The 11,596-nt window shown below is 40.7% G+C and overlaps 1 protein-coding gene across 1 annotated transcript in view; it reads right to left on the bottom strand.

Moving 5' to 3' along the window:
- Positions 1–857: 857 nt before the first annotated feature.
- Positions 858–11,596, bottom strand: part of APOB (apolipoprotein B) — a 29,609-nt gene continuing 18,870 nt past the window's right edge. The window contains exons 26-29 of the mRNA XM_075269177.1: positions 3,785–11,191; positions 3,515–3,629; positions 3,236–3,419; positions 858–2,843 (exon numbers count right to left, since the gene is read on the bottom strand). Of these exons, the coding sequence (XP_075125278.1) occupies positions 1,038–2,843; positions 3,236–3,419; positions 3,515–3,629; positions 3,785–11,191 (9,512 nt within the window). The 3' untranslated portion in view covers positions 858–1,037. The remainder of the gene's footprint in view (positions 2,844–3,235; positions 3,420–3,514; positions 3,630–3,784; positions 11,192–11,596) is intronic.

Here is an 11,596-nt window from a genome sequence, read left to right as displayed (position 1 = left end):
CACGTCTTTACTCGTGGCTGTGGACAGAATGAATGTCATATTATTGCGTCTTATCAGTAGGGAGGTTCCAGTTACAGAATCGCTTCTCTACTTTATTAACACCAACTACTTTTCAGTTATTTAAAGGGGGTGTTTAGGTAAAGCGCGGTTACGAGGGGCATCTCTCTCCCCGGAGGGTCCTTCTTGCCCTGCATTACAGAGACAATCCATTAAAAGATTTTTCCCAGAATAAATATTAAAATACCCAATCCTTAGGATAGGACATCCATATCAAATCTGTGGGGGTCCAATATACGAGAACCCATTAGATCAGCTGCTCAAATCAGCAAGGTTACTAAGATGAGTTCTACTTCTGCTTCACAGGCCAGTGACATCATGTTCATTCAACATGTGACCTCTTTGCAGCTCAGGCCCATTTAAGTGAGCTGCAATACCAAGAACAGCCACTATACAATCTATGGCACTGTGCTCGGTATTCAGTGGCCCCAAAACAGCTGATCGATGGTGATTCTGGTTGTCAGACCTTCACCAATCTCCAGGTCATTAATATTACAATCCTGGAAAAACCCTTTAATATCAGTGACCACTATGTAATGCTTTATTTCCCCTGTGATGGCGCTGGAGGGTATTTAAACACCCACTTCCGATTCCCCCTTCCGTGATAACAGCTTATTACTGGTGGTCACCACAGCAGGGCACTTTTGACCATCTTAATGTCAAGGAACCCTCCTGATAAGTAGGGATTATTCAAAGCGGAGAACCCCTTTAAATAAAAGTCATTGAAGGCAAATAGGATGATTCAATTTAATTTTGTATTTTGCAAAGAAGGAGAAAGATTATGTAAAATAATGCAAAGCTTATAACAAATAATCTTTATTAGTTAACGTCAAAGAAATAAGGAAAATTTCATATTTTTTTTCACTTTTTTTTCATATAAAGAAACAACAATAGCTTTATAATATAATGAACACCGATTGTTGTTTTTCACCTGAGTAAAATCCTAATTTTTGGAAACTACAGTACATTATAATGTCCATTCAGTTTTTCTTCCGGTTTTTGATGTTTTCAACTATTTGCTGTGCGGTAAGTTTTCCATCTTCAATTTGTTTCTCGATAAGTTGTTGCAGCTCTTCCCATTGTTTGGTGCCTTTTTCGATACCGTCCAGAACCATAGACTGTGCGACTTCCAATCTCTTAGCGATGATCTCCTGTCTTACCCGGGGAACTTCATCAAAAGATTTCCAATCAAAGGGATGTGGGATTTCCACCTTAAGCTCCCCTTTACGCGTTGACATGTATGTTTTTAACTCTTCATTGGCCGAATTTTGGAAATTTTGCAGCATTTGATTAAGATACTCTATGAAGGCGTTATATTGTTGGATGATCAGATCGATAAGACGGTTTGCTTCGACAAGGAACTTATCATAAGAGTTCTGAAGTTGACCATAAGCTTCATTGAGTTTTGCATTTAGAGTCTGAGAATATTCTGCTGCGGCTTGTTTGGCATTTCTTGACCAATCGCTGACTTTTTCTTCGAATTTCATGGAAAGTTCTCTCACCTGTTTTCTTCCCTTGTCTTCGGCATTGGTCAACAGAACGCTGGTTTGCTCGTAATACTCCTTCATTAATTCTTTCAATTGGTTACTAACCTCCGAGACGTTAATGCCGTATTTTGCAGGCAGTTTTTTCAAGGAGTCGATGATGAGTTGAAAAAGTTGAAGAACCTTCTCTTCAATTTCATAATATTTCACAGCCCATCCCACAATGTTTGGGTCTAGATATTCTTCTCTCAAGGCCTTGACGTATACCATCAACTGTTTCAATTTCTCCAGAAGTTCTTCATAGATAGTCTGGTAGACTTTAAGGAGTTGGCTGGTGCTCTTCTTGATTTCATTGACAAGATTGCTGAGGTATTGCATGTACTGTGAATCCATGGCATCGTTGTACATTTGTTGGGCTTGAAGTTGAAGAGCTTGATAATTTCTGGATTTCAAGGCTTCGATAAGTTTTTCAGATTTTTGTGAAATTACCTGAACCAAATTTTTAAGCTGCTGCAAGTTTCTTTCCAGGCTTACGTACTGGAGATCGCTAAATATCTTCTTAGAAATCTGTTGTAGCTGTTTCAAGTAGTCTTGAACTGCAAGGATGACTTTTCGGGTCTCAAATTTGTAGTCAGTGCCAGGGACAACGAAACTTACATCGTTAATTAAGGCGATGAAGCTGTCGAGAAGTTTTTGAATCTTCTGAATGAATTGTTCCATGGTGTTTACTGCCCACTTCATTCCCATGGCAAACTGTTCTTCACCGGTATATTTCTGGGTCTGGCCTGGCAGCTGAAATTTGGTGTTCTTCAAAAATGTAATAGTTGCATCAATCACCTCTTTCACTGTCGTTTGATATCTTCTAATTGCAATTACAGATTGTTCATATAACTCTCCCCCATCATTCAGAAGGAAGGACATATCTGCTGGGTTTTGGTACCATTGTTGTGCTTTGTAGACCGCGTCTGCGTATTTTCCGCTGGCACCCCTTGCGGCTGACCTAAGCTGATAGTCTAGGTTGTCGATATGATTGGATGCACGATTGTAAGCTGAAGACACTTTTGTGTAGACTTGTTCTTTCATCTTTAGGCTAGCTTCTTTTATGTCCATGCCTAAGTGTTCCTTGTGGTATTTGTTGACACAATTGTACATGGCATCAGACATCTTGGGTAATCTTTCCTTCAGGCCATTGAGGACATCCTGTACAGCCTCTTCACGCCAGTTAAGTTTGTTTTGGATCTTGTCTGGGTTTTTTAGTGATAGCTCATTTTTCAGGAGCAGTACTTCCTTTTCAGGTGATGCCTAGGGGATGGGAGAAAATATGAGAATTCATATACTGAATGAAACAAATATCTCCTAGCCACTTGCTTGCCATTGTTCAACTGTCCAGATTTTGCTAAAGTTGGCCATACATCTTCAATAACTGTTAACCAATCCTATTCTCCAGTACATGCATACTCGGTTTAGAAAATACACTTATGATAGCTAACTAGTCCCATGGGTCAGTGGGTTCTGCTGACTTTGATCGTATGACCTTTACGACAAGGTGTATTAAAGTCATAGAGGTGATCTTAGATCAGTATTCACTGAAACAATTGTCTGTTAAAGGTTCTACAGGCTTCTCTGGGCTGGCTATTGTCATCTCATCCATAAAACGGTGCAATAGTAAGGCCCCTTTAAGATAAGATACTTACTGCAGAGCGACTGTACACTTTCAATTTGATTGTCTTGGGCTCTTTCTCAAGGAGAAGACCCAGAATGCCGGTGGATGGACATGAGATAGATGAGGAGATACCATTTTCATCATGCTGGCAACGTATCTGGGCGTTTGAGAATGTAGGGCTGGTAATATCCACTTGTAAGTTGTGTGTTGGTAGCCTAAGAATGAGATATCATATGAAGAATTACGTATATGAAATAGGTATGTTGACATGTTTTTAAACTATCTATCTTATAGGTAAGTATTTGCTTACCCAAGGCCGTTAAATGAAGCCTCATCCTTCCAGATTATGCTCAAATCCACATGTGACAGACTTCCTTGTTCGACAAGATTCAGTGTTCTTCCTCTTAGTGAACCTGCTAATGAAGCTGTATGGGAAAAAAACGTAAGTTGTTATATGGCTGCCTAAATTAAAAAATATGACCAATGTCTCATAAGAAAATAAAATGTAAAAAAACCCAAAACAAACAAGAACAAGAAAATGTATAAAGTATATGAAATAGAGAAATAGAAAAAAACTCACCGTCAAGATCAAACTCCAGAAAACGTAGTGTGGAACTGCTGGTGGCGTCAATGATGCCTACTAAGGCGTCTGGTTGGTTTTCAAGCTTGTTGGTCCAGGTGAGGTTGTACACCGGGGAAGCGAACTGAATGGTGCCAGATATTGAGCCAAAAGTTGGAATGTAAATTCCGGCAGGCATTCTTAATTTAATTGGTGGGATGACAATCTTCTGTTCTGGGATCTCAATGGTTGGCAGGTCAATGTCGGCTATCTTGTTGAAGAGGTCATTGAAATCCATGTTGTAGATCTTTTTAGGAAGAGTGTATTTGGATAGTGTTACTTGATATTGTGGTGCAGACAGTTCAACAAGAGGGATTTTGGAGCCTTCTGCTGTTGTGTACAACATCTGGATGTCAGCTTTAGGGAAATGAATGTGTGGCAGTATCAGTCCTGGGAAGGTTAAGGTGGAACCATCTCCAACTCTTTCTGATGGAATAGGATAGAAGAATCCATCATTGCTCTTTGTGTAAATTAGATTTGTTGAGCCTCTCAAGTATTGTTTGCTGTCAACATGAGTTGTAACATCGAGTTTCAAGACATCCCACAGACTTCTGTCATACACGGGCAGTATGATTGACTTCAGGAAAGCCACGTGGCCTTGTATTGATCCTCCAGCTTCAATTCTTGCATCTGTCTGATCATTTGAAAGCTTAAGGTTGTGAGACAGAACGAGAGATTCCAGAATAGCTTCTCCATTCAGGCTAAGTTCTTGCTTATCAGGGTTAAGACTTAAAGTAATGCCTTGGTTCAATGATGCTGCTTCGATAAATGAATTGGGTTGGCTGATCTTCATTTGAAGGTCTGCTAGGAGACTCCAAAGGGCTAGTTCTAAGGTGGCTTTACCACTATGCCGTCCTGTTGATGTAAACAATGGAGTGATTCTTAAATAATTGTCTTCCTTATGCTCCCAAACAGCATAGATTCTGCTAGTGGAGGCTTCAACAGCAAGGCTTTCTGACAAGTCCAGGACTCCGATGCCATCTACTTTAGAGTTGGCTAAAAGCTTCATGGTGGATCTAAGACCATTTGAATTCATGTAGGTGTTTGCATCATTTGTCAATGTACCAGAAAATGGCTGGTTAGTAAGAAGGATTCCAGTTATGTCTCCAGTTACTTTTGACTCCACTGAAAAGTAGGACGTAAGACCTTCAAGATTTAATGTATGATCAAGGTTACCCTTAGCTGCGTTTCCAAATATTGCATCATTAAAGTCATAAGTGAGCGTGATCTTGGACGACACTGTAGACTTTGTCTTTGTGTTACCTGTCAGTTCTTGTTTCAAGGTACTCTTTAACAATCGGGTATCCAATTTTGCATTTGTTATCACAGAAGCTTCCACATTTCTCTTTCCGAATGATATAGAGCTTTCATGTTTCCCTTCGGCAAATACAGATTTCATTGCCATTGCTGTGGCCAGTTTTAGTCCTCTCTTCCTGGTAAGACCAGTTGTGGCATCAATGTTGAACTGGAGAGCATCAATAACTGATGTGGAGGCTATGCTTACTCTTGCAGAGACATCAGACTGGTTGTATATTCCAGCGCTTGTGGTGAGTGAAATCACATTTGACTTGAAGAAGAAGTCATAAGTAAGGTTTCCTAGGGCTGGGATTACAAGACCATTCTGTGCACTAGGCAGCTTCAATTTGGGAAGAGAAAGTCTACGTAAAGAGTTAGGTACATGCAGTACAGGCATTTCCATTGAAGGTATCACTAAGTTGTAAGATGGGACAGAGTACCCAACAAATGGCACGGTAAAGCCTGGTGTGTTTATTTCTTTGGGAACAACGTATCCAAAAGCCGGAAGTTCAGCAGAGAAGGAAGAAACTTCAATGTTCAGCATTGGTATTTTATAACCAGGGATTCTGAATGTTCTGGGTACTTTACTTACTTGGTTGTCAATTTTGTACTTATCAAACTTCACTTTGGCTTTGTTATAAGAGTCCACCAGGAGGTTCAAAGCTTTGTCTCTACCACTTTCAAAATTTTTGTTAAGGGTCTTCATATTTGCATTGATGGCATCAAAAATGGCATTTAGTGGCAAAGGTATCACATGGTTGTCCTTATTTTTCTGATACTGAAGTTTTATGTTCAGATCAAAATTCTGACGAGTGGTTGTCAGCAAATTCTTCAGGCCTGTTTTTTCCCACACTGAAAAGTCTCGCACTATTGGTGTCTTTACTGATGTGTATGGGAGTGGGATTTCAGGGATGGTGACTCGGATTGTCAAGAAATCGAGGTTAGCTTCTCCATTCATGGCTAAAGCAGCCTCAATTTTCTCTTCGTTATTACCCAGTGACATCACATGAGAAATCTTGTATTGATTGAATCTTCCATTTGCTTGCCATGAGATTTGCTGAACGGTGGGGTTCAGGATAAATTCATAGTTGTTTAGAAACTCGATCTTGCCAGTCAGTTTTAGCGGGAAGCTTACTTTAAGATTTCCATTGTTTGCAGTGGACAATTTTATTTCAAAGGTTCTAGTCAAGAAGGAAATGCTGTTGCTGATTGTTCCAGTTGTTGAGCCCGATAGTTCTGCATTGTGAGATGCTTCAAGTTCTACCTTCAACTCATTAAGTTGAGCCTTTCCTTTGAGAGTAGCAATGCTGTTTCCAACATTTGGAGCATCAGCCTTTGACATGACATCAATGCTTACGTAGTTCAGGAACACGGAATCATACTTGAGGCTTTGATCCAGTTTGAGATATTTGTCATTTATTTTGTTTGTAGCCAAAAGTTCTATGTTGCCACCTCTCAGATTGAACTTGACATCGCCTAGGTGGGTGCCTTCATCTGTAAAATGTGGGCAGATCCATTTCCAGTTTCCTTTCCCAGAAGATAATAAAGAAATGCGTCCACTATCCACAGTTGTGTCGACATCGTTTTGCAGGGTAACTTGACTTGAAAAACCAAATTGTGGAATACTCAACGCATGAAAGTATTTTGTAGACACATCTGCGGTAATTCTTTTCTGAAGTTGGACAGTAATAGAGTTCTGAAGCTCAACTGCATTCTTCTCAGCCATCAAGCTAGCTCTTGTTGCGATCTTTGTATTAATTTGGCTGGGTGCAAAGGTAACTTCACTGGAATGATCCAGATTTACAATTATGTTGGACAGTGACACGGTTTCTTTAAGGACTAACTGTTCCATCAGTGGAGCAGAGATACGTGCATCAGCTGCGAAGGTGAAGGCCAAAGCCTCAAACATTGACGTTGCATCTGTAGTAAGAGAAGCAACCAGTTCTGGTGTTTTGTCAGAGACGGTGGCATTTTTGACCTCAGCTAAAGTAGACATTGTGATGAAAGGAGATGCTACTTTGAAAGAACCAGACAACTTGCCAAATGTCGGAACAGAAACGGAGTGAGGAAGCTTTGGAAGCTGGAATTCGGGAATTGTTATGTCGGGGAATTGGAAATTTTCCAGGTTTAGTTTAGGGATTTTATATTCAGGTAGTTGCATGTTGGGGATGTAAATTTGAGGAATGGAAAATTCAGGAAGTCCCATGTCACTCATCGTAATGTCTCTCAGTAGAATTTCTGGAGATGGCAGTGTATAGTCAGTGGAAATAATTTGATCAATTATTCTTACGACCTTCAGCTTTATTTCATTGAGATCGATTACGATAGCCGGTACTCTATAGGTGTTGAAAACGGTAAACTCGGGTATAACAAATCTTGTAGGTATTTCAATGGCTTTTAGATTTCTGAAATTGATTTCCACCGACTGGATCTGCAAATCTGTAAAGGGTACTACGAAGTATGGTGTCTTGAATGTCGCTTCTCTCAGTGCTCGCAGACTAACTTCAAATGTAGGAATTCTGATGAATTTTAAGTTAATTTCTGGCACAACAAATCCTTCTTCTACAAAGACTTTCACTTTCTCAGCCCAGTCTTGGATATCGTTTTCTCTGGCAAAGTCACTAATCTTGGTGGCCATGGTGTTCCATTGCTCTGTTACAGAAATCACGAAACGTCGGTAAGCCTGACCCAACTGCTGTAGATACCTCTGAAATTCTGCTTTTATGTCCATGGCATATATGCTGTCTCTGGTGTCCTCGAGGACTTCAATTATTCTTTTCTTCCATTCAACTAAGACTGTTGAAGTCATGAGGTCTTCATACCACTGTACAACAGCAGCAAGCTTGGTTTCTCTCACCTGTCTAAGATACTCAATGACCGTTGTCCTGACGTTGTTCAAATATTGTCTTAAGGCTTCTGCTTTCTGTGGCAGCTCCAGAGCCCTCATCTTATTGTTGATGCTCTCCGTCACCTCTTTGATTTTTTTGTTGAAGTCATCCACAAATTTATCGTAATTAAAGGACCTCATCTTCTTAATCAAGACGTCTAGGTAATAGTTGACATCATCAATTAGCTTCTTGAAGTCGTAGTCTCTTACTTGTTTGACAGCGGAATCAACAAAGGCAGCCACCTTCTTACAATGTAGTTTGATGTCAATATCATTTAGCATGTCCGTTACCTTTTGGATGGTTTCTTTAACCTTCTGTTGGTTAAGGAACTCGATAAACTTTTCTATGAGGACTTCCAGTTTTTGGTCAATCTCATAATCAACCACAAAGTCTTGGAATTTGTCAACAATGGCGTTGATTTTTTCGCTTATTTGAAATTCTTCTAATTGAGTGGCAACGAGGTTTTTTACTTGCGCTATTGCAAATCTGATCTTCTCAATAGGCACCGCGTTTTTTATCTGCTCCGCATATTCGGATAAGTCAATGGATCGTAGGAATTGCCTCACATTTTGAGCCATCTGATCAATATCAATCCTCTGTATGTAAACCTGTATTTGGTGCAAGAATCTCTGGATGTTGGCTTTGATTTGGTATTGTTGGTCAACATTTTGAATCCAGGCAGCCAAGTTTTCTCCTAAGTCATTAACATTGATCTTTTCGAGTGTAACCCGTATGTCCTGGATCATCTCCATGGTCTTTTCTCGTATTTTGTATTCATTATCAAAGTCTTTCAGCTTCTGCACACATCTTTGAATACACAACTCAATGGTCCTCTTCAGCTTCTCAAGGTCATAATTTTCTTTGACATATCTATCCAAGTCGGTCAAGAATTGCTCCAAACGGAGTTGTACTCGTCTGAAATAATCTTCAACTGCATTTTGGACTTGCTCAGCTGAGATCTTAAATTCCTTGGCCAATAAGAGAACTCTTTCTTTTGCCACATTGGCTTTGCTTTCTATGTCCAAGCTGTTAATATATTCGCTCATTCTTTGACTAGCTGTATCCAATGCTCTTCTGTACCTTTGGACATAGAGGTCAATGTCAATGTCCTTCAATGAATTCTGCAGGGCTTGTAGACTGGTCAGCAAGGCAGCTCTCAATCTCTCAAAATATAAAGATATGTTCTCAACGAAAGGCAAGTGGATGACGTGCATGTCCTTATTCTTGTCATATTTTACATGGCCGGAAATGCTGAACTCTTGAGGTGTATCGACCCTGTCTCTTAAGTTTAGAGAGTCAATGGGATTAAACTTGACGTAATGCAGATGAACCTCTCCATCCAATATAGAGAGATCTACCAGAGCTTGTCCACTAAGTTGAACGCCAATATTATCTGCATTATTGAATGCGCTGAATTCCTGGTTATATGTGTTCTGGCCTAGGCGACTCTTAAGTTTCCATGAGCTCAATTGTTCAGAAGGTGTGAGCAACAGATTAAGGTTGTAATCTAGGAGAGATTCGTAGCGTTTGTCGTGACTAAGTTTGTGCTCCGTCGATCCCCGATAGTCGTGAACTAAATTAAAGGAAAGGGGTTCTGCTTTCATGATGAATTTACTGTAGAGTTGTCCTGACTGTTGCCCCTTAAACTTCAGCAACCCATTTGCATTGGTTTGAGAGTCAATGGTAATGGTGAATGGCTTCACAACTGAGCGAATCATGTTCGTAAACTGTACATGTCGACAATCGCAATTTGTGTTGCTGCTAAATGAGGCGGAGAGGCCGGCGATTTCCAGCGCGAACCTATGAGTATGGGTAGTTCCTAGGATATTTGCAATAGTGTCTGTGTTGATATTTGCTTTCATGTCACCAGCAGAGAAGCCATAGGAATGTTTTATTTCACTCTTTTGGTATGCGCCTCTTACATTGCCATTGATAGACACCTTGAAGGCTTCGAGTTGCACTTCTCCCTTGCTGGTAAACTCTACAGCACTGTATTGCAGTTCATTATTCAGCACGGCTTTCATGGTATAGGGCTGGATCTGGAAATCAAACGAGTGCTTGTGGAATTTGTCGGAGCTTAGAGAGTTTTCGAGCTTGGTGGTATACTGCAGAACATATTCGACAATACTTAGGTCATTGCTGCTTTCCAGTTTGATTTCATCATATGAACCCTTTAAGTTGTTAGAAAATGTCAGACCTTCTTTGCTAACCTTAAAGTTCAACACATGTTTGCTGTCCAAACCAAGAAGAGTAGCTTGATACACACTACCCAGAGACAATTCACTTAGGGCTCCCTTTCCATCTACGGAAATCTTGGCACTGTGTTCTCGGTATCTTCCACTTGCCATCATTTTCATGGTCGCTCCTGTCAATCCGATACCAGCATTCAACTCGCTCTCCAACAATAGTGGACTATAGTTGACACTGGTGGTCGCACTAGTGGAAAAGCCATCTCGGTTGATTTTTAGAGTGGCTTTGTGAGCCCCTCGACTTGCCTGGTTATTAAGAGTGGCGTCAGCATTTAATTCGAGACCGAGAGAGTTAAGAGAGCCAGAGAAGAGGGTGTAGAATCGGTGACGCTTGTAGTCAGCCTGATACTCTGAACGGATGGCAGCCATCTCTTCTGATACCGTAAGCTCGAATCTATTCAGACCAATGAGGTTGTAGTAGTTTCCATTTGTATCTGACTTCAGGGTCAGTTGTTTGTTTCTGTAAGTGGCAGTCATGGTGTTGACAAGGGCTCCATCTTGCACATCAGTGGTTGAGCTCAATGTTACGGATTCAGTCAAGAACATTCCTGATAATTTGTTGGTTGCCTTCAAGTAGGATGAGTCTAACTTATAGTTGGACTCTAATTTTGTCTGTAGGGTTTCGGTGTTGATGGTGTACATAAATTTAAAATCACTGTTTGCAAAAAGGGAGGCTGCATTCAGTCTACTATCCATACCATACTCCGACTGTACTATTTTGTTGTTGATGGTTGACTTGGCTGAGAAATCTACAGATGCTTGAAGACCCAATACACTACTGGCCTGGTAAGAGTAGGTTCCTTTAAAGACTTCGTTACTCTTCGCGTTAAACATTTCATTGAGCCTTACGCTTGCATCAAGGAAAGTGTGGCGTAATGATCCTTCATAGGACAATTTTGAGATATCTGCTGGGTTATAGGATGCACTTGCGGAACCTGTAACGATACAAATGGATTAATCAGCACAGTTAGGAAACAATGGTAATAAGTTGGAAACACTATATGGATATGTGTATTTTTTTTCTTACTCTACTTTTATATGGAAAATGGCAAAGGGAATGGGACCTGCCCAGAGGCCATATTCTGAACGGGGTCATCTCTGATGAGACAAAACCCTAAGGCTGGTCTTACACGACCGTAGTGGTTTTTGCGGTCCGCAATTTGCTGACTAAACTTCACTCCAAAAAGTCATTCCGCAGACGTTCGTGTCCAGCCACATGCGCCCATAGAGTTCTATGGGACAGTCTGTGCCGTGCCGTGATGTCCGTGACTTTGCAGACCTGTGGTATTCAGTGCGGACCTCAGTCACGGCATGACACACCACAGATAAAATATCCGGTG

The sequence above is a fragment of the Leptodactylus fuscus genome, chromosome 3 (genome assembly GCF_031893055.1).
Source record: "Leptodactylus fuscus isolate aLepFus1 chromosome 3, aLepFus1.hap2, whole genome shotgun sequence".
NCBI lineage: Eukaryota > Metazoa > Chordata > Amphibia > Anura > Leptodactylidae > Leptodactylus > Leptodactylus fuscus.
Note: the sequence above shows the minus strand (reverse complement) of the source record. Positions and strands in the feature narration are given on the sequence as shown.